The sequence below is a fragment of the Pseudorca crassidens genome, chromosome 20, assembly GCF_039906515.1.
Source record: "Pseudorca crassidens isolate mPseCra1 chromosome 20, mPseCra1.hap1, whole genome shotgun sequence".
In the NCBI taxonomy this organism is placed as follows: domain Eukaryota; kingdom Metazoa; phylum Chordata; class Mammalia; order Artiodactyla; family Delphinidae; genus Pseudorca; species Pseudorca crassidens.
The window spans coordinates 35,037,951-35,059,972 of NC_090315.1; the positions used below are offsets into that span (position 1 = coordinate 35,037,951).

Genomic DNA, 22,022 nt, shown 5'->3' on the forward strand with positions numbered 1-22,022 from the left:
CCATTGCTTTGAGGGGAGGGATATGATATGGGGGGAGGGTCCCTTCCCAGAGGAGGCACGGCAGGGGCAGGGAGGATAAAGGGAGCAGCAGATGTGGAGCGGGGAAAGGACATGAGTAACCCATCCCTGCCTGAGCAAGGAACACTTGTCATAACAACAATAATAGCTGTGATTTAATGGGCCCTTGCTCTGTGCTTGGCACTGTAGTATTTTCTATCCATTGCCTCACTGTGATTCTTTTGAAAACCCTGCAAAGTACACGTTATTAGTCCCATTAGATAGAGGAGAAAACTGAGTCTCAGATAGGTTAGGTGCCTTATCGCAGGTCACCCAGCTACTGCAAAACAAGGCCAAGATGAGACCCAGGTCTGCCGACCCCCTGGCTGCTGCAGCTCCTTCCTGGTAGATGCACTCAGAGCTTCAGGAGGCATAGCGTAGCTTCTTACCTTGAGCCTCTCGGCCCTACTCCCGCCGCAGGCTCCAGAAGTGTCAGCTCGGGGTCCGTGATGTGGAAGTGCTCCTAGCCCAGCTCCGGGAAGGTCCACACCTGGATGAAGTGGAGTGAGTATGATGGGGAGCGCTGGGACAGGAGACAGAAAGGGAGGGCAGGGCAGCGTAGGCAAGGCCTCAGCTTTGGGTGGGCGGTGTGGGGAAGGGCATGCTGCTTCATTAAGAATTTGGGGGAATCAGATCATCCTAGCAGCTCCCATTATTTAGCACCCGTCCTGTCCCAGGTGCTTTCACATACATCCTCTCGTTTAATCCTTGTATCTCTATGATGGAAGTACTGTTACTATGTGCATTTTATAGTGGAGGAAACTAAGCCACGGAAGGGTAAATTTGCTCAAGGTCACAAGGCTAGGAAGAGTCTAGGCCAGGGTTCAGGCTCAGACAGGCTGGCTCTTGGCCTCATCCTCACTGAGATCTGCGAAGCAGAAACCTCATCACGTGTAGTCTTGTCTTCCAGACCACAGCCCTCAGGGTCCCCTCACGCTGTCTTCCTCCCAGAGTAACATGAGATGACCTTCTCTTTTTGGGCTGGAGAAATTCCCATGATGTCCAGCTCCTGAGCAGAGCCTTTGAGAGTGGGGTTTGGGGATTGGTGGAGGTCCTGTCATGTCACCGGGAAGGGACCCCTGCCACGGTCATCCGAGGAAGTCAAATGGGCATGAAGGTGGGGTGATGAAATGCCATCATGTATTTTGAGTGGCCCCACCCTAGGGCAAGATGGACGGGGTGAGGGTTGCCTTGGTGACCAAAGCTTGAGCCTTGACCTTGTCCCATTGGGAGAACCAAGACAGGATTAGAAGGTGGTTTTTACCCAACTCACATACTTCCACCCACCTCGCCACCACCAGGCCTGTCCCTCCCCCAGTTTTCTCACCAGCAGGTGTGCCCATCACCCACCTGGTTACACAGACCAGACACCTCTCAGCTCCCTTGCCCTCCTCCTATAGCCAGTCCATCCTGAGTCGACCTACCCCCTATAGAGTTCTCAAAACCGTTCTCTTGGGGACTTCCCTGGCAGTCCAGTGGTTAAGGCTCTGCGCTTCCACTGGAGGGGGCATGGGTTCGATCCCTGGTCAGGGAACTAAGACCACACATGGTCTGGGACTAAGATCCTGCATGCCGTGCAGCGCTGCAAAAAGAAAAAAAAAAGTTCTCTTTTCTCCATCCTCTTCATCCACCTCCCTAGTCCAGACCACTCTCATCTTTCACTTGGATACCTCCTCACTAGGCTTCCATCCTGGCAACCTCCACCTGGCAGTGAACTGCCTTTTACTGCCTGCCCCCTTCCCAGTGCTCAGGATAAGCCCAAATCCTAAAATGCTGTGTGATCCAGAACCATGCCCCCAACCCCACAAGCCCCATCTGACCCCACCCTCCCACTCCATCTTTAATGCAGACATACCTGCTCTTTTTCAAGTCCTCTAATGTGCTATGTCATGGGATCTTTGACTGTGCTGTTCCTACTGCCAGGAACACCCTTCCCCCATCTCTCTCCCACCCCTTACCTATTGAACTCCTAGTTTTTCTAGCAAGTAGCTCAAACATCAGGCAAGCCTTTCCTGGTCCCCAGACTAGATCAGATTTCCCGATAAGCGTGGAGCTCACCACAAGAAGTAATTATGTAGGTTGCAGCATAAAGAAACTGTTGAGGATGGGGCCTTGAAGTCAGGCTGCCGGAGTTCAAATCCCAGGCCCAACTTTGAGCAAGTGTTTTAACCATCGGTTAACTCATCAGTAAAATGAGGATAATAATAGTGCCTACTTCACAGGGTTGTTATGAGGATTAAATATCCAATAATTGTAAGAGCATCTAGGACAGTGCCAGGCATGTGGTACACAATCTTTCAACGTTCATTATAATTGAGTCTCATTTGTTGGAGGGATGCTTTGACTGTGTGAACGCTGAGGGTTGAGGGGCAGCACAGGACATCAGACCCCTCTGTCTCAGCCTCTCAGGGAACCAGCTGGAAGATGAAGGCTGTCAACTGATGGCGGAGGCTGCACCCCAGCTGCGCATCGCCAGGAAGCTGGAGTGAGTCGCCCACCCCACTGTCGACTACCAGGGAGGGCCCAGGAGAGCCCCAGCTGGTCCCCGCCACCCCTGGTCCCCGTGCCCACAGTCACCAGAAACAGTGCTGCTTCACCGGCCAGCTCTGCTTTCTCTCCCAGCCCCAGCGCAGGCGGAGTGGTTCAACCATGCCTTGCATGCCTCTGGCATGAGCTACTTCGTTCCGGTTATTAAAATCCCTTGAACATGTAGAACGTGTTCACCGTACATCAGTAGCTGGTATTCCAGTTTGTCCTGACAACGGCCCCGGGGTGGGGTGGGATGCGGAGTTGCACTGGGGCAGCGCTAGGGTATTGGGTGGATGGGTGCTGGGCTGTTGGAGTGGGAAGTGGTACGGTGGGATATGGTTTTGGGGTGAAGGGGTGAGTCGTTGTGGTGGTGGAATGAGAAGAAAGGGTAGTAGGCTATTGGGTGTGCTGTGGTGTTGCACGGTGTGGGCTAGGGGTGCTATTGGGCGGGGGGGATATGTTGGGGTCTTAGCGTCATGTGGGAGTGGGAGTGGGGGAGTGTTGAGCTTAGGGTATCAGTGGTTTGGAGTCTTGGCTTTGCATTTAGACCCTGGCTCTGTCACTCAGTAGCTTTGTGACCCTGGGGAGGTAACTTCCTATCTCTTGACCTCAGGTTCCCCATTGGTAAAATGGGATTAAAATGGTGAGTTTTTTTCAGACCAGAAAACTGAGGATCAGAGAAGCAAAAACAGTGAGTCAGCTCTTACTGCTCCAGCTGGAGGACCTTATTCTCTGTGTGGGGCAAGAGGTCATATGCTTCATGGCTCACCCTTTAAGACGCCCTGGTTAAAGACCCAGGACATTCCACGAGTGACAGCCAGCCAGCTGCTGAGCCAGGAGGAGGCGGCTGGAGCTGTGTGGCGCTGGGGACTCCAGCCGCCTGCTAATGGCCGTCTCCCTCCTCCTCTCCGCAGCCTCAGCAGCAATGGGCTTTCTCTGGCTGGGGTGTGCCGTGTGCTGAGTGCAGTGAGCATGTGCCGGACCCTGGCAGAGTTACACGTCAGGTAGGGACTCCCAGTGGACCACCATCACCCACTCTCACCTCTAGCGTGGAGCTCTTAGGCTCTCCTGTCGTTCTCTCTAAGTCCTTGGAATTCTTTCTGGCCCCAGGCCTTTGAGACCTGTAGAAGATGCTAGTGCCCCGCCCAGACCCCCTTTACAGCTGGGTACCCCGTTCCCAGCTGCTGTGGGTGTTGGCTGCGCACAGCTTATACCTCCTCCAGAGAAATGCCCTGGGCCGCTAAGAGCCAGTGATGCCTGGGAGGTTACACACCCCCTTATCCTCCCAGCCAGGAGTGGCCAGTGACAGAGGCAGAGGTGTAACCCTCCGGCCCCCTTACGTCCGGTGAGACAAACTTTTAGTGCTATTGACGTTACCAAGTCCAAGCTCACTCTGCTCGCCGCTCGACAGGCCAATGAATCAGAGACAAGATGTTGAGGCAGACGGAGAAGATGGCAGACTAGTGTCTCCGAGAAACCATCTTATTGGGGTTTGGATGCCAGTTTCTTTTATAGCACAGAGAGGGGGAGGAGATGAGGAAGTAAAAGGGCCATAAGTTTTGCAAATATCCCCTGCAATGGCCAGCCTTGGGGAGGGGGTGTGTTAATTTCTTCTTTCTTGCAGCCAGCCACAGGTGGGCGGGGTCAGGATGCTTCCCTGAACAAAGGCACTTTGGTTTAACATTCAGGCAGAGGGGCAGGGTTCTCCAAGGCAGGCCACTATGTACAGACAGTATCCTTTTAGTGAACAAAAGCAACGGGAAGCAAAGGTTAAAGTAAAAGAAACAGATCCAACAGGTAGTCAGATTTGGCTCTTCTGTGTTGCATTCATGCTTCCTGGGGGATCAGGCTGAGGACCTGCCCTGTTCTGCTTCCCTCGGTCCCTGAGATCAGACCCTCAGTACATCATGTACACAGTGACCAAGTGACTCTGCTTCTAAGGGAACCCGACCTCAGACAGGGCCCAACCTTATTTCTGTAAGTCTCCGCATTCAGTCTGGGCAGCTGAGGACAGATGCTAATTAATGTCAACACAGTCCCCACCCATAGGGGCTCTCCTGCTTTAAACACCCCTTAAAGGAGGAAAGAGAGACCAGATTCACCCACGCGGTGGTACTAGGGCCCTTGGTTCACTGTATATAATGATTCAGTAAAGGCCCCTAGGGCATTCCAAATGACACTCCATTCACTTCTAGGAATTTATAATGAAGAAATCACGTGACTGTGCAAACACCTTAGAGGTCCCTGGAGGCCAGGCTAGAAATAAGACGTAGCAGCAGCTGGGCCCCCCAGCAGCTGCCTCCTCCCTCCTCTCCTGTCTGCAGCCTGCTGCACAAAACTGTGGTCCTCAAGTTTGCCCCAGAGCCGGAGGAGCAGAAGGTGACCCAGAAAAGGTAGGGCCAGGACCGTCCTCTCCTTGACCGCCACCGCTGGACAGTGTAATTCAACAGCCGGGGGGACCTTGACAAATTCACAAAGGCACAAGAAGCCAGCAGGCTTGGCTGGGGATGAAGCCCTAAGGGGAGGCTCAAAGGACAAACTGCCTCCCCATTTCCCAAGTGGTACCTGAAGAGAGCCCTGGGATGCCAGATGCAGACAGCAGACTGGGGCAGGGGTGGGGTAGCCAGAGAGCTACGCGTGGGAGACGGAGGCCCTTCAGCCTAAACCCAGAGGATAGCCTGGCGTGTAGCTCTGATTCTGGTCAGAACTTCTGGCTCCCTTTGGCACAAGGACCCTTTAGAGGGTGTTTGCCTCCACCAGGGTGCCTTCCTGGATTGCCCCAGGCCAGCACCTGAGCAGAGACTCAGCTCTTTGCCCCTCAGTGTGCACCTACAATGTCTTCTGTAGGGTCTGAGCTTTAGAAGGCTTGCTTGCAGCTGACATTTTTGAAGGCACTGCTGGTGATGAGATTAATGATCCTAAGAGCCAAGGTTAACTGAGCACTTACTATGCACCAGGCATCAAACTAAGACAATTCACCTATGTTCTCCCAGTACCAGGCTAGGTGATTTGTCCCAGGTCACACAGCCAGGAAGCCGAGAAGCCCAGTTGGAACCAAGGTCTGACTGTCCCCAGGTCTCATATAGGGATGGAATGGTGGGAAGTGAGTCTAAGGCTGGAGTCTGAGGCAGTGGCTGAGGTATCTGCTCAGCATGGCCTTGGTGTGTGTCCCTCCAGGGCTGCGTTTCCTGGCAGCCTTACGTTCCAGATGCCCTCTGATCCGCTCCCGTGCGCCCCAAGGATCAGGTACCGTGATGGCCTGCGGGCCCCGAGCATGGTTCCCGCCTCCCCCCTTCCTGGGCACAGAGCCTGTCCCGGGTCCCCAGTGCCAGGTGCCCCCTGGAGGACACAACCTGCTGTCATGTCCTGCTTTCCCTGCCTCCCATCTCCCCTGCCCAGCCCACCCCAGAAAGGGCTCACACGGCAGACCCCCAGTCACCTTCCCTGCCCACGGTTCCCACCCCCCTTAACTCCCCCATCCTCCAGTAGCTGAGGGGTTGTGGGAACTGTGGACGGAGGAAATGGGGAGCACGCGGCCCCTTCGTTCCTGATCCTGGGGCCTAGGCCTGGGGACTCAGCTCAACCTCCACAGGGCTCCCATCACAACTCTTCCAGCCTCCTCTCTGATTCTGTCCATCTGAATACCCCTCCCTGTCTGTCTGTTCTCCTCTGGCACTCAGTTTCTCTCAGTCTCTTTCTGTGTCTGTCTCCTTCCCTCCCTCTCTTATCTCGGTGTCTCTCCATCTTGGTCTGCCTCTCTCTGTGTCTCTGACTCTCTCTGGCTCTTCTCTGCCCATGTGACACCTCACGTGTGCTGTGTGTCGGTCCCTCTTTGCCTGTCCGGGTGCCCGATGCATCCCAGTCCCCTTTCCACAAGCCTCTCTGCCTGTGTTATCTGGGGGTGGGGAGCCCCGCTCGCCTCTGTTGAGCTGGGCAGGCGCTGCAGGGTTGTGGTCCTACCCTCCCTAGGCTGACACACTGCGCCTTGCAAGCCCAGCACCTAGAGCACCTCTGCAAAGCACTGGGAGGAAGTTGCTGCCTCTGTCACCTCGAGTGAGTGGTTGCTGGAAGGCGGGGTGGTGGGGCCCATTAGGGGGTAGGTGTTAGTGTGTTGTGTTTTGTTCTGTGTTTTAAGATTTAGGGTCATCTATTCTTTCCCCGCTGCAATCAGGAACCCCTTAGAGAACCTGGTGAAAGTTGTGACTCTTCCCCCTAAAATACAGGTTCCCCCATATTTGACACTCTCTGAAGCCCAAGCCTAACCCCTCAGGGGTCACAAACCTGAGGATGAGAACCCAAGAGGAGGGACTTCCCTGGAGGTCCAGTGGTTAAGACTCCATGCTTGCAATGCAGGGGGCGCGGGTTGAATCCCTGATTGGGGAACTAAGATCCCACATCCACATGCTGGGAGACCCCAGCTGATCCAGTGCCATGTGCTGAGATCCGGCCTGGCAGCCCAGGACCGTATCCCAGTTTCAGGAGAAGCTGAGTGACTGGGGTGGAGAGGTGAGCTCCTGCTGTCTCCACCCCCGCCCTCTGCTGACCTGTCCTCTCCGCGTGCCCCTCCCAGCTTATCAGGCAATGCTCTCGGGGACAAAGGTGCGGCCCTGCTGGCTCAGCTGCTTCCAGGGCTGGGCGCTCTGCAGTCCTTGAAGTGAGTAGCCCTCTGGGCAAAGCCTCTGAGGTTTGATCTCTGGATGAGAGCATGTGTGTGGGAGGGGGGGAAGGAGATGACGGGGTGGGGGGATATTCTGTGTCCCATCTCACTCCCTCCTGAGGTTATCATGAAGGTTACATCAGACAATGCATGTCAGCCACCGGGGCCAGTCCCTGACACGTGGCCAGTGCCCAGGACAGGGTAGTTACTACTGCGTTTCTCACTAAAATAGACACTGGTCTCTGTGACTCAGCGATCCAGCTGCTGAGTTAAGCCTTCGTTTCTCAAGCTTGTCTCCCTGTCTCTGCACAGGCTCTCTGGGAGGCCCAGGCAGGCAGGGCTGGGAAGTATTACCTGATTAATATAACAGCTGGCAGCCATTCTGGCCCTGGGGCGGGGGTGGGGGGGTGGGGGGGTGGGGGTGGGGGGTGGGGTGGGGGTGGAGGGGTGGGGGGTGGGGGTGAGGGGGTGGGGGTGGGGGGTGGGGGTGGGGGGTGGGGAGGAGGGCCGTTTGATTGGGGGGCCCTGGCCAGGTAGGCAGGGAGGGTTTGGACTAGAGGAGATACCCAGGAAGGGTGCCCGGGGAGATTTGAGAGCCCTGAGCACCTGGCAGAGATGGGGGAGATGTGCACTATGGGAGGGAGGCCCTGGAAGGAGGCCGTGAACCCCCAGACTTAGCCTGCAGCCAGCCAGAGTTTCTAGGCCCTTAAAGCTCCCTGTGCTCCTAGCTCACATGCCCCCCCCCCCTCCTCCCTGGCTCTTCTAGGCCCAAGGGAGAGGCTTCCTGGCCGCAGGAACCTGGTCACAGACCCCAGGTTCTCAGTGTCCCTGGACAAATTACATCACCTTCTCTGAGCCCCTGGTTCCCAGTCAGTTAACACATAAACTCTGGAGGCAGTGGCTATGGTTTTCGCTGTAACCAGTGCTGTGGCCTGTGGGCACTGCCTGCTCAGGCCACCTTTCATTGGGAAGCTGGGACCAGAGGAGGTTGCTTCTGTTCCTGTTCGGGGCCTGCAGGGGGCGGGGGGGGCAGGGGGGGTTGGGAAGGCCTTGCTGCCATTGCAGGCAAATTTTATGCAAATTGGAGTTCCAATCTCAGCTCTGTCACCAACATGTCTCATAATCTTGGGCAAGACCTTGCTGCTCTCTGGACCTCAGTTTCCCCATCTGTGCAATGGGGAGTTGGCAGAGGTGCTCTGACCATCCGGGGTTCAGTGTGTTCCATTGTCTGGAACAGGGAGGGACAGCCCTCCCCTGCCCTGTGCTCTGACCCCAAAAAGGGTGTTTTTGAGTCCTGAGTGACTTCTGTCAGCATGATCCCTCTGATTCTCCAGCCTCAGTGAGAACGATCTGTCCCTGGATGCTGTGTTCTGTTTGACCCAGTGCTTCTCTACTCTGCCGTGGCTTTTGCACTTGGACTTCAGGTGAGAGTGTCCCTGGGACCCCACTCTGCCCCTCATCTGTCCCATTCACGATATAGCATCCTCAGGGCCCTGGTATGATACCAGGTCCAGTGAACATTCAATGAGTGTCTGTGAAATGAATGAATAGATGAATGAGTGAAATATAGCTCCAGGGACACTCAAATTTCTCCAGATTCACCGCGGGGCACAATCCATCGACTCTTCTGTAGTTAATCTCTGGATTGCCCTGGGAGACAGACGCAGATGTAGAGAATTGGACTTGAGGACACAGGGCCTGGGAAGGGTAAGCTGGGACGAAGCGAGAGAGTGGCATGGACATATACACACTACCAAATGTAAAATAGATAGCTAGTGGGAAGCAGCCACGTAGCACAGGGAGATCAGCTCGGTGCTTTGTGTCCACCTAGAGGGGTGGGGTAGGGAGGGTGGGAGGAAGGTTCAAGAGGGAGGGGATATGGGGATATATGTATACATATAGCTGATTCACTTTGTTATACAGCAGAAACTAACACACCATTGTAAAGAAATTATACTCCAATAAAGATGTTAAAAAAAAAACCACTTCCTTACCTCACAATTTTATTGTGAGAATCAAAGGAAATCATATCGGTGGTGTGCTTTGTATGTATATTTATTGTCCTATTTGCTGAGAAAACAGGCCACCATCCAGGTCTTGCTGGACCCAGCCTGTCTGGTCTCTTGCTGCTGCCTGGGAAGGGGCCCCTTGGCCCTTTCTCAGGCTGCCACCTCCTCTCTGCCTGCAGCTCTGAGAGCCAACGCGTCATCCTGAGGGGTGATGGAAGAGACAGGTAAGGAGGGAAAGCTCTGAGGTTGGGGGGGCCTCCCCTCTCTCTCTCTGGTCCCCATTTCTTATAGGTGCCCCCAACCCCCAGACCCATGCTGACTGTTAGCCCAGGTCTGGCAGGCTGGAATTAATCACTTCTGTAACCCCTCCCCCATGTAAATTTGCAGTAATCAGCTGCTTTCAATCTTTTCTAAGAAGGAGGGCACATGGGAGGGAGGGGCTGACGGGTGATGCTGCAGCAGAGCAGGTGTTAGGAGAGCGGTTGTGTGGGAGGGTAGAGGGGAGCCGCTGTGTTTCTGCCACTGAGGACCTTTGCAGCACTTTGCAGCGTTCTGACTTCATATGAATCCCTGCCCTTTCACACTCTGAGTATCACATTAGAGAAGCCAAGAACCGTTGGTGCTCTGAAAAAGTTTCCACATCTTTGCGGTAAACTAGCTCTCCGCAGGTGTTCCCGGCTGCCCCCTAGTGGAGCCCGGCACCCTGGTTTCACCTGCGCAAAAGCACAGGGCTCCTGAAGCGGGGCCAGCTGGGCAGAGTGCATTTCCAGCTAATGTGTTAGAGAAAAACACTGCTGTAGCAGGTGGGCTGCCTGAAGCCGGGGTGGTATTGCTTGCCGAGCTAGGGTCTCCATTTCTGGGAACTCTCTGGGTTCTTGAAGCCAAAAGAATTGAGGCACAGATAGGTGGATGATACCTACTGCAGTGGTCAGAAAGAGGAGGGGGCTCTGTCCTAGCTCCCCTCGACCTGCTCAGGTGCTGCCCACCTGGACAGGTATAAGCTGCTGGCATCCTCACTCTGGCTTCCCTTCCCTGGGCCTCAGTTGCCCCATCCGTACAGGGAGGGGCTTGACTGTCCCGCGGGCCCCTTCCAGCCCCGACTAATGAGTCTAGCCTTCCAATGTGGATGCTTTGAACTTTCCTTTCAAAGCGATTTCCCCACTCCTAGGGATCTGTTGCCTACCGGATCGTTGCCAGAGTTCCAAGCTGGAGCCCAGTTCTTGGGGTTCGGTCAGCGCCGCATCTCCAGGAGCTTCTGGTACCATCTTACCCACTTCTTGTTTAGGGGTAACCACAATGGGGTAAGGGGTGAGGGAGTGGAGAGCCTGGGGGTTGGGAGACAGGGGAAAGAGAGTTTGAGAGAAGGGGGAAGAAGTGTTAGGGCTGGTGACGGGGCTGCTGGCTCCGGCGTTCCCTGTAGAGAAGATTCTGCGTTGTTTTCTCTGAAGACTTCCCAGCTCTGCCATGAGGGGCTGTGAGACCCTGGCTGGGCCCCTCCCCCTCTGGGGCTTGATTTCCTCACCTAAGAAGAGAGACACGTTAGCTGGGGCCTGAACAGGGTTCTCTGGGGACGGGGTGGGCAGGATCCCAGGCAGGCGGGACAGATCGTGCAGAGGCCCAGGGGAGTGAAGCCTTGGCTCTGGGGAAGCATTTCTGTGTGGCTAGAGCTTATTATACAGGGAGAGTGGAGGCGAGTGGAGACATGGGAAAGGCGTTTTGCTTTTAGCCTAAGGATAATGGGGGGCCACAGAGGGTTTTCAGCACAGGAGAGGCTGGCCAGGTTTGTATTTGTTAAAGCTAAGACACCGGCAGGGTGGAGGATTGCAGGGAGGCAAGAGGGGGAACCCAGGGGGTGTTCAAGTGGCCCAGGTGAGGGACAAAGATAGCCTGGATGTAGGCAGGGGCAGTGGGGAGGACTTGGGACTGGACGAGGGCAGCTGGGCGCTCAGGGTCCTTGACTTTTTCTGTCGGAGTGGGGGGACTGGGGGCTGTAAGGGGTGGAGAGTGTGCCCTGTTGGCACTGCAGGGGCTGGCGGCCTGCAGGTTGGGGAGGAGAGTTGTTGGGAGAAGCGGAGAGCCCTTGGGGTTGGACAGGGACCCTGAGCCCTCCCTGACCCCCTCGCCCTGCCCGCTGCCCCTTTTCAGCCTCAGGGAATGTCAGCTGGAACCCTTGAGCCTCTCCCGCCTCTGTGAGACTCTGGAGAAGTGCCCGGGGCCTCTGGAAGTCAAGTAAGTACGGAGGACACAGCCGCAGGGGCACAACGTGGGCACCTGCCCAGTGACCTGGGGTGGGGTGTCCTGGTTAGAGACCAGATGAGTCCCTCCTGGTCCCTTCCTGCCAGACCCTGTAGCCCTACGCCATGGGAGTTCCCTAACCCATTGGTGGAAGGCTCCTTGCCTCCCAATGGCCCCAGCTTCAGACACCTCATCCCTCCCACTGAGAGAGGCCGTGCCGGGCCCAGGGCTTCATCTCCCCATCGGCTCAACTCAGGGCACCTGGGAGCCCCAGTCTGCCCCCCTCCACCCCTGGAGCCCCACCCTGGCACTCAGCTGGGACTGCCTCTGTGGCTGGAGCCTGTCATTCTGAAGGCCCCTCCTCAGGGCATCCCCCAGCCAGGGTTACCAGCTCACCCCAGAACGCCTGGGTCTGTGACCAGAGACTGGGCTTAGAATCAGGAGTCCTGGCTCAGCCACCAACAAGCTGGGTAACTTTGGGCAAATGGCTTTAACCCCTCAGGCCTCAGCTTCGTCATCTGCAAAGTGGTCGGTCAGACTTTCCTTCCCTCATCCTCGTTGTAATTTTATTACAATAATTACCTTAAAGAAACCCAAGACAAACCTCCCTCATCTAAATAACCCCGTCCCTCATCAACTCAGTGTTGTCATTTGTCCTGGTGACCTTCTCCATTTGCATATACAAGTTTTTTCCTGTTCGAAATCACAGGCCAGCTGCGTTCTGCAGTTTCACTTTACATCGCCCCATATGTGGTTTTCCATTTTGCTACAGTGTTTTGTTTTTTTTTTTCTTGCTTTCTGGCTTCCGCCTCAATTGCCCTCTGGTCCTTGCAACAAGCTCATTATCCATGTTGACAACTGGGGTGTGTCCTTCCATACCTCTCCCCATGTTCAAACACTTATGGATATGGAGGAAGGTGGTTTTGATGTTAACGGATACAGGATCTTAAGATTTGCAGTGAACTTTTGTCTCATAATAGAACATTGTGGCTTTCCTAGAATATCAGGATGTGTGGAACCAATGAATTTGCAAATAAACCATTTATTTTAGAATAGTTTAAGGCTTGCTTTCAGAAAAGTTGCAAAACTAGTGCAGAGAGTTCCCCCCACACTTGCCCCTGGTTTTTAATACCACTCATCACCATGGTACATGATGTGTACATTTTGGCATTCCAAATGCAAAAATAAAGGTAAAGGTTCTGTTGCTTAAAAAAAAAAAAAAAACAGTGTGTAAACCCCACATTGATCCCAAGCAGAGGCCGTAGCACTGTGTGTATTTGGGATCCAGTGGAAAGCCACTGGTGTTTGTGGTCAGACCACCCCTCAGTGAACGCCTCTGCTCTGCCTGTGCTCAGAGCCCCAGGCCCAATCCCGGGACAGAGCGAGTAGTGCTGAGCCTACAGCCTGGGCCCTGGCAGAGGCTCCTCGCTTCCAGTTCCAGAACCATAGGTGGCCCCTTTTACTGTTCCCCGCAAGGTGAAGCTGGGTCCCCCTTCAGCCAGACAGTAATGCGATGGAGATGGGCCAGGCTCCTGGCAGCCCCAGTGAGGGGAAAGGGCAGCCTGCAGGGGACAAAGAAACAGGGACAGAGAGAAGGGGCAGCAAAAGGGGAGAAAGGCAGAAGGAAAATACTGTCCAAACGCCTCTGGGGGTCAGGAAGTGGCTCTAGACTCGCAGGGAGGGCTGTATGTAAGCCCCAAGGTGCTTAGAGACTCTGGTTGACCCAGTCCTCCAGCCAGAGCAGAGACCAAAGGATGGATATCAGGAGTTTCTCCTAAGTGGACTGGCTTCTGATGAATTATCTAGACAAGTGATCAGCTGGTTGGTCTGGTTTTGATGGGCAGTCAGGGACCCGAGCTACCCTGCATCTCTCCTTTGCTGACCTGTTAACGTGCCTGAATTGCCACCATTATGTTCACTACTTTGGGTTAAGGCGGCATTCTCTTCTTAACAGGTGTGTTCTCCAGGGTACCAGTCTTCATGGCCCTCAAAATGATAATCCTACTAGTCCATGCCTTTTGGGGGAAAAATGTCTACTATAGCCCTTTAGAAATTCACAATGCACAAGGGCAGATTAAAGGCTCTGAGAAGTCCTGCAGCAAAGAAAACTAATGGAGCTTAACCCAGCATTTTCCAAGCATATATATGACCTTCCCTTTCCTCCAGCCTCAATGATAACTCAAGGACCCCAGTGTTCAGAGGGGGTGTTTTGGGCAATCCTGGCTTAGGACCCATCTAGCTTTTCCCAAGATTTCCCCACCTCATTCAGATGCTTTGTTTCACAGATTGTCCTGCAAGGTCCTGAGTGACCAGAGCCTGGAGACCCTGCTGCACCACCTACCCCGGCTCCCTGAGCTAAGCCTGCTGCAGTAAGACTGGTTTCCCCATTTCACTGTGCAGGGCTGAGGCTCTTGCATCGCAAAGCCATCCCCTTCTGCACCCTCCCCGCTTCTCTTGGGCTGTTTCATCATTTTACCTGGCACAACTGGGAGCTCAAGTCTGCTTCCAGCTCTTCCCTAATACCTTGTCAACCTCAGGGGGGAGTTATTTGACCCCTCTAGGCCTCAGTTTCCTTATCTGACAAATGGGACTAATATTCTTCAACCCTTCCCCCAGGGTTGGGATTCAAACAAGATAGTTGCTCTAAAAGCACCTTGAAGAATGGAAGGCCTGTGACAAATGGGCCATCATTCTTCTCTCCACCCACAGAAAGGTCACCTACTCCTATAAAGAGACTATAGTTGTAGGTCATGTATATATCACACACCAGTTGGGTTTTTTTTTGTAATTTATATATATATATATGTATATATATATATATTTTTTTTTTTGGCTGCATTGGGTCTTCATTGCTGAGCACGGGCTTTCTCTAGTTGTGGCAAGTGGGGACTGCTCTTCATTGGGGTGCACGGGCTTCTCACTGCGGTGGCTTCTCTCGTTGCGGAGCACGGGCTCTAGGCACATGGGCTTCAGTAGTCATGGCACGCGGGCTCTAGAGCACAGGCTCAGTAGTCGTGGCTCGCAGGCTCTAGAGCACAGGCTCAGTAGTTGTGGCGCACGGGATTAGTTGCTCCACAGCATGTGGGATCTTCCCAGACCAGGGCTCGAACCCGTGTCGCCTGCATTGGCAGGCAGATTCTTAGCCACTGCACCACCAGGGAAGTCCCCACTCACCAGTTTTTAAAGGTCACCATCTAATTCTGTAAAAGGGGAATTTAAGCAGCATCCCCAAAGTATTTAAAACTCTATTTTCTAATTTCAGCTCAGACTGGTTAGAATTTAAAAAAGGATTTACTTTAAATATTTTTCCAACGGAGCAAGAGCAGCTACAGCTGATATGGAAAAATACAACAGAAAATTAAATCATACCATTAAAAACAGCAATATAAGTACTCCTGCTAAGGATCTCTGGGACACCTGAGACAGCCGACATCACATCCAGGATCTCACTTATCCCTGAGTCCTTTTGGGAGGGGAGGGAGGAGATGTGTGACTTCCCAGAGGTGGGCAAGTGTGGCAGAGCCCATGTCAAACTACAGAATCCACTATGGTCCCACCCTGACAGGAAAGGACGGATCAGGAAGGGTTCCTTTGGACACAGAAGTTGTGGGCTAACATGAATAGATAGGAAACCTCAGACCAGAGAGGGACTTCTCTATGCCCAAGTCACACAGCATCAGCCCCCAGCTCCTCATCCGTCTTTGGAATGAGGTAGCCGGCCTGACGGTCACCAGTGCTTAAGCTTTGTATTGGGTTGGTCAAAAAATTCATTCGAGTTTTTCTATAGTATCTTACTGAAAAACCCAAACAAACTTTTTGGCCAACCCAGTATTATTCAGTCCATACTGTTTGTGCACTGCTGTGGACCAGGCACTGCTTGGGGTGCTGGAGACACAGCTGAGAGAGGAAAAAAAAAAGACGAGGTCCTTATCTTCTTGGAGCTTACCGTGTAGTAGAGGGAGCTGGTCAACAAGCAAAGTGAAAGCAAATAAGATGAATTCAGAGAGTGATAAAGTATTTTTCTAGAGAATGTGGTAAGGAGTGATTGTGGAGGTGATTTAGACAATGGCAGGTGTGGTCAGGGAATGCCTCTGAGGAGGGACACTGGGGTGCTACCTGAAGGAAGAGAGGGAGCCAGCCTTTTGAAAAGCAGGGAACAGCATTCCAAGGAGATGGAACAGCATGCATGAGGCCCTGAAGCAGGATTGAACTCAATGGGCTCGAGGAACAGTCAGAAAGGCCAGTGTGGCCAGAGCACAGTGGCCGGCAGAGTTGTAGGAGAGAAGGTAGAGAAATGAACCTGGGCCGGGTCACACAGGGCCTGGCAGCTGTGGCAAGGAGTTTGGGATTTTGCCCAAGGCAGAGGAACGATTTGTCTTTTCAAAACCTTAGTCTGGCTGCTGGATAGAGAAGGGACCGGGACAAGCGTGGAAGCAAGAGCAGGGAGGGGGTTGTACAGCCAGGGGAAGAGATGATGGGGGCTGGGAATTGGTGGGGAGAGAGGGAAGTAGGTAGATTCAGGGTGGATCTTGGGGGTGTAACTAACAAGACAAGCTGATGGAGGGTTTATGGAGCGAGGGAAATGGAGACCCCAAGGATGCCTCCAAGGGCAAGATGGAAGCATCTCACTTTCTCTAAGGCAGTGGTTCACAGCTGGAGGGTGATTTTGCCCTTCAGGACACATTCGGCAACAGAGACATTTTTGTTATCGTGATGGCAGAGGTGGGTGGGAGGTCATGCTACTGCTGGCCTCTAGTGAGTAGAGGTCTGGGATGCTGGTAAACTTCCTACAGGACAGCCCCCAGATCCAAAGAATTATCTCTGTAATGCTGAGCTTGAGAAACTCTTAAGGACCTAAAGCTTCCCGCTCCTTGTCAGCAAGGACTCACCTGTGAGTGCTTAGGATAAAAACAATATAATAATAACAATAAGCATGGGTATCGTGCTGGCAGTGCACCCTAGAGGAAGGTGTATAAGTAGTTCCGTTTTTCAGATAAGGAAACTGAGGTTCAGAGAGGTTAAACTACTTATCCAAGGACACACAGCCAGTAAGCAGAACTAGGACTCAAACCTCAGTCCACTTGACCTCAAGCTCCTATTTCTGGCTCTTGAGTTCCTGTCTCCTTCCTTAATGCCTGGCTGACCCACCAGCCCCCCATCCTTTTCATTCGCCTCCAGCCTGTCCAGGTTTCTTGCCCACTGATCTTGCTTGGTTCCGACTTGCTCACATAGGGCCCCGCCCCTTTCCTACTCAGGCTGACCCAGATGGAACTGTCCCCAAGGAGCCCCCTCCTGCTGGCTGACATCTTCAGCCTGTGCCCGCGGGTTCAGAAGGTGGATCTCAGGTGAGCATTGCCCTGGGACAACCAGAACCTAGGAGGGTGGTGCCTGGAGCCTATTGGATGTGAGGGGCTAGGATGGAGATAGTGGGACCCAAATCAGAGACTCAGCTGCTGGAGGAGGGGGGCCTGCCCCCTGGGGGCATGCTGAGGCTGTGGTCAAGGGTGGCTGACCCAGGTGCTGTCTGCTCCAGGTCCCTGCATCACGCGACCCTGCACTTCAGGTCTAGCGAGGAGCAGGAAGGCGGGTGCTGTGGGTAAGTCCCCCGGAACCGTGCCCGAGCAGCCCGTGGGGGTTGAGGACGGGCAGACTTGCCTCCTGGGTATCCAGAGCAGAAGACAGACTGAGAGGGCTGGGCTCCGTCACGGGCAAACAAGGAGTCCACAGCAGACAGGATTAGAGCTCAGGGGCCTGGTCTGAGGAAAAGCTTTAAATACCAGCCCCACAAGGGCCTGGCACCTTGGGCAAGTTCCTTAACCTCTCCAATCCTCAGCTCCCGCAGCTGGAGAAGGGAGACGCTATATTTCAGGCCGTTGGCAAAGAGGAATTGAGGCAATGTGTAAAGCACGAGAGGCACTCACAGTTACGAGGGTCCCCCTGCGCCACACCGCTGACTCTTGGACCAGTGCTCTGTGGTTGCCTTGGTGACAGGGGAGCCAGCATTGCACAGGATAATGGGGCCAGAGAATAACCTCTAAGTACAGAGATGACGTTTCTGGTAGCTATTTGATGCCACTGGCTCACCGAGTGACCTTGGACCAGACCCTTCTCTCTGCGTCTCAGCCTCCTCAGCTGCGAAATAACAATAAATAAAGAGCTGATGTTTGCTGAGCATCTGTAGGGCACCATTCTAAGAGCCTCATGCAGATTACGTCCTATAAGCCTCACAGCTGTGGTCATGCAGCAGGAAGGGGAACAGCTGGGACTTGAATCCAGGGAGTCTTATAGCGCTCCTGGCCCAGGGGCCGCAAACTTCTTCTGTAAAGGGTTAGATTGTAAATATTTGGGGGTTTCCAGGCCATGGGGTCTCTATCACAGCTATTCAACCCTGCCGTTTTAGCTTGAAAGCAACACAGACAATATGTAAACGAAGGCGTGTGTCTGTGTGCCAGTAAAACTGGAGTTACGGACACTGAGACGTGAATTTCATGTAATGTTTGTGTGTCATGAAATGTTACTCTCCTTTTGATTTTTTTCTCAACTGTTTGAAAATGGAAAGACTATCCTTAGTGTGCAGGTCTTATAAAGCAGGCGGTCTTGGGCTGTAGACTTTCCAATTCCTGTCTTAACCCAACACTATCGTGACCTCTAGAATACCTTCATAGTTTCCGAGTCTGTGATTTCCAAAATGTAGGACAAAGACCAGGGTGGGATGATTTTTAGGAGGTTGGGCCGATGGTAGAGTACTTCAGCTTCATTGAATTCCTCCCTTTTCAATTCTCTGATTAAGGCCAAGAGGAAGCCTCAGTTAGGTGTTAGTGTGTCTACAACACCTCTTAACATTTGCTAAGCTCCCTTTTAAATAAAGAGAGAGCTCTCAGCAGGTGCCAGTGTCTGGCTTGAATTTAATGATGATATTTTGCTCCTGTTTCCTGTATCCTTATGCTTATGGTCTGTTTGGGGCAGGCAATCCCAGTTTTCCATTGGAGTGAGTGATACAGGGTTTCCTTTTCCAATAAATGCATTAAATAAAAAGAATGAGCTGATTTAAAAATATGAAGTAGGGCTTCTCTGGTGGCGCAGTGGTTGGGAGTCTGCCTGCCGATGCAGGGGACACGGGTTCGTGCCCCGGTCCGGGAGGATCCCACATGCCGCGGAGCGGCTGGGCCCATGAGCCATGGCCGCTGAGCCTGCGCGTCTGGAGCCTGTGCTCCGCAGCGGGAGAGGCCACAACAGTGAGAGGCCTGCGTACCACAAAAAAAAAAAAATTTAAAAAAAATAAAAATATGAAGTAAACAGTAGGGTAATAGGGAATTTAGGACTATGGAAAAAATCCTGAAGGAGAGTAACAATGATAAAAATTTTAGATACTGGTTTTAGGTACTTTCTCATTTTAAGATTTTTTTTTTAAGTTGCTGGCTGGCCGTAAGCTGTTCATTTACCTTATTGTGTAGTCTCGGTGTAGGCCTCTCAAAGACACTTACTATTACTTTTGATTCCAGCATCAATAACCCTCTGCAGGAGCAGACATCACCCTTAGTCTCCTCCACTCCACCCTCATGTCTGTCGATTAAAGTGACCGCCAAGAGCTGTAGTTCACCTTGAATCAGAATCAGTCTGGAGAGCCTTGTTCCTAGAGCTTTTAATTCAGCGCATTTGGGTTGCATTCCCAGAACATGCCTCTCACCAAGTTCCCAAGGGATGCTGGTGGGGGTGGTTGGGGACCACACTTTGAGAACCACCTCCCCAGAGGGAGAATGTTGGTGGGATCTGCTGTGGAGGGAGGTGGGAGTGGTGGATGCTGGATGTTTCCAGAGAATCCAAGCTTGGGTGAGGCCCCGCTGAAACTCAGAGGCCACACCCAGGACTAGCCAGGGCAGAGGGTCTGAGTGGCCCCATCCCCAGTTTGCACCCCTTCCTGCAGCAGATTCACAGGCTGCGGCCTCAGCCAGGAGCATGTGGAGCCGCTCTGCTGGTTGCTGAGCAAGTGTGAAGACCTCAGTCAGCTGGAGTAAGTCGGGCAGGAGGGGGGAGAGGAGCCCGGGAGCGTGTGCCTGGGTGGCACCGACAGGGTGTGTGTGCATGCGTGTGTGTGTGCACTCAGCACCTCTCAGGACCAGCTAACAGGGCATGGGATGCCTGGGACTCAGTCACGTCCACGTGGTTTCTCTGTCCCCATTTTATCCCTACCATTCCCCACTGCCACCATGGTGGAGCTAATTCAGGGTATGCCCTTGATCTAATTTGGGGAGCCCTTCACAAAGGGCCACAGGAGCCCCTTGGCCTCATGTTGATCAGGGCACTGGAGCGCTGCTGGCTGGTGGGGCCTGAAAGAAGGGATCCGTTGGTTGGCCTGGCAGGTGGTTAAGAGCAACAAATGCCTCAGCCTGCGGAGGGCCCTGGAGGGTGGGGATTTGTGGGCTGTCGTATGGATGAGAAGTGGCCTGTCTTGGGTGCCCAAATAGTGCAGCCCGCATGGGTAGGTGAAACAAAGCTAATACCTATTGAGTAGTTTCTCCACTGTCCTAAGTGCTTTACATATTCTTTTTATCCTTCCAACAACCCTAAGTACTATTATCCCCATTTTATAGATGAGAGAACTGAGGTACAGAGAGTTTAAGAACCTGCCCTAAGTCACACAACTAGTACGATGCAGTCTTTGCTCAAAACTGTTAGGAGTCCAGCTTAGGACAAGCAGGTTGTAAAGAGAGCTGTCTACCCGAAAAAACACAATTTAAGTTCCTGTTGTGATGTGGCCAAGGAGAGAAATGCGGCTGATGAAAATCATGTATTTTAAAGAAAGATGAATAAGCAAGATGTCTTTAAGTTTTCCTGTTTTTTCATTATAGAGGGAACTTTTGCTTATTTTAAAGATTACTTATTAAGTGTCTTCCTGAGACAAACTAGTTTTTCATTTTTAAAATTTCTCAGGAAAAGACAAAATAAACAAGGCTTAAAAGTGTCATAATCAGGGGCTTCCCTGGTGGCGCAGTGGTTGAGAGTTCGCCTGCCGATGCAGGGGACACGGGTTCGTGCCCCGGTCCGGGAAGATCCCACATGCCGCGGAGCACCTGGGCCCGTGAGCCATGGCCGCTGGGCCTGCGCGTCCAGAGCCTGTGCTCCGCAACGGGAGAGGCCACAACAGTGAGAGGCCCGCGTACCGCAAAAAACAAAAAAAAAAAGTGTCATAATCAGGGGCAAAATGAGTTCAAAGATGCAGGACAAAAATCAGATATTCCCGGACATGCTGATTATATTGTTTCTGAAACTGTAGCTAAAACCATAGAATGCTACAATGAAGGGAAATAAGAAAGTCTTCCGGTGCAATTTCAGATATTGCATTCTCAAATTAAAAGAAGAAATATGATGGATAAATACATCCTCCAAATATCTTTCTTTTTCCTGAATTTACTCTTGTTCAAAAATTATGGCTCCCAACGGATGCAGGCCAAGTGCATGGTAAAAGCTAATTGGTTTTTCTCTAACCCCTGAAAGCCTGCTGGAGGCACTTGAGTCCTGGGAGTGGTCACCAGATACTGAACGGGAAGATGAGGCCTGGTTAACTGTGGTGCTGGTGAGGGGGATGGTGGTGATAATTCTAGTGGTGATGCCTAGTAGCAGTGATGGGATGGTGCTGGTGGTGATGACGGTGCTGTTGGAACAGAAGTAGTGCAGAGTGGTGGAGGGGATCATGGCAGTGCTGAGTGGGTAGAGTAGCAGTGATGGTAACTGGAGAGAAGGCACGTCTGAGCACCAACAACCTCCTCGTACCTCTTGCAGCCTTTCAGCAAACCTGCTGGGTGATGCCGGGCTCAGGTGCCTCCTGGAATGTCTCCCTCAGGTGCCCATCTCCGGTTCACTTGAGTAAGTGTCGAGCAGCTTCAAAGACAGCAAGGAGGAAGACTCCCCAGGGCCAAGAACATTAGTGGGCTTCTTTTGAGTCATCCCTAGAGAACTGCAGAGGACAAGGGCTGGGGAGGGGAAAGGGCTGATTCTTACCTTGACCCCTGCCTACCTTGGGTCCTTTCTTCCTTCCCTCATTGCCCACTATGGGCAGAGCTCCCACCAGACACCCAGGAGAGGCTGTGACTAAAGCTTGGTGATCCAAGTTGACTCCGGGTAGGGAGCAACAGTTCATCTCTAACCAGCTGCTGGGTCTCAGTTGTCCTGGCTCTTGGTCCATCCCATCCCTGAAGCTCCTCTGACCAAATCTATGGGACACGGATTTGCGGATGTCGCCACAGCAGGGAGGGTCCCTAGGAAGTCATCCTCACTCACTCAGTCGCCCCAGTGACCTGGGAGACTGGCGGCCAGAGCCAGGATACAACCCGTTGCTAAGCAGCTGGGCCTTGTGCTCTGGGCATCCCTGACCCCTGTGGGGCTGGAGTTGCCAGCCTGGCCTCATCATCACGCAGTCTCAGACCACAGGGGCAGCTCTCAAAGACTCACAGTCTGGTGCCTGACCTGCCCCATGTGGGGATAGCGCCCCTCTGGCCTCTCTCCGGACCTCAGTGTCTCCACCTGGAGAACGGACA

General features: G+C 53.1%; 1 protein-coding gene across 2 annotated transcripts in view; it reads left to right on the top strand.

The window, feature by feature from the left end:
• Window positions 1-22,022, top strand: part of NLRC5 (NLR family CARD domain containing 5) — a 111,425-nt gene that overhangs the window by 69,983 nt on the left and 19,420 nt on the right. For both annotated transcript variants that reach the window (XM_067719508.1, XM_067719509.1), the window contains 16 exons: window positions 478-561; window positions 2,459-2,542; window positions 3,501-3,590; window positions 4,911-4,979; window positions 5,764-5,832; window positions 6,556-6,639; window positions 7,157-7,240; window positions 8,578-8,667; window positions 9,432-9,476; window positions 10,421-10,510; window positions 11,398-11,481; window positions 13,773-13,856; window positions 16,743-16,832; window positions 17,021-17,083; window positions 19,412-19,498; window positions 21,268-21,351. In XM_067719508.1, the coding sequence (XP_067575609.1) occupies window positions 478-561; window positions 2,459-2,542; window positions 3,501-3,590; window positions 4,911-4,979; window positions 5,764-5,832; window positions 6,556-6,639; window positions 7,157-7,240; window positions 8,578-8,667; window positions 9,432-9,476; window positions 10,421-10,510; window positions 11,398-11,481; window positions 13,773-13,856; window positions 16,743-16,832; window positions 17,021-17,083; window positions 19,412-19,498; window positions 21,268-21,351 (1,281 nt within the window). The remainder of the gene's footprint in view (window positions 1-477; window positions 562-2,458; window positions 2,543-3,500; window positions 3,591-4,910; window positions 4,980-5,763; window positions 5,833-6,555; window positions 6,640-7,156; window positions 7,241-8,577; window positions 8,668-9,431; window positions 9,477-10,420; window positions 10,511-11,397; window positions 11,482-13,772; window positions 13,857-16,742; window positions 16,833-17,020; window positions 17,084-19,411; window positions 19,499-21,267; window positions 21,352-22,022) is intronic.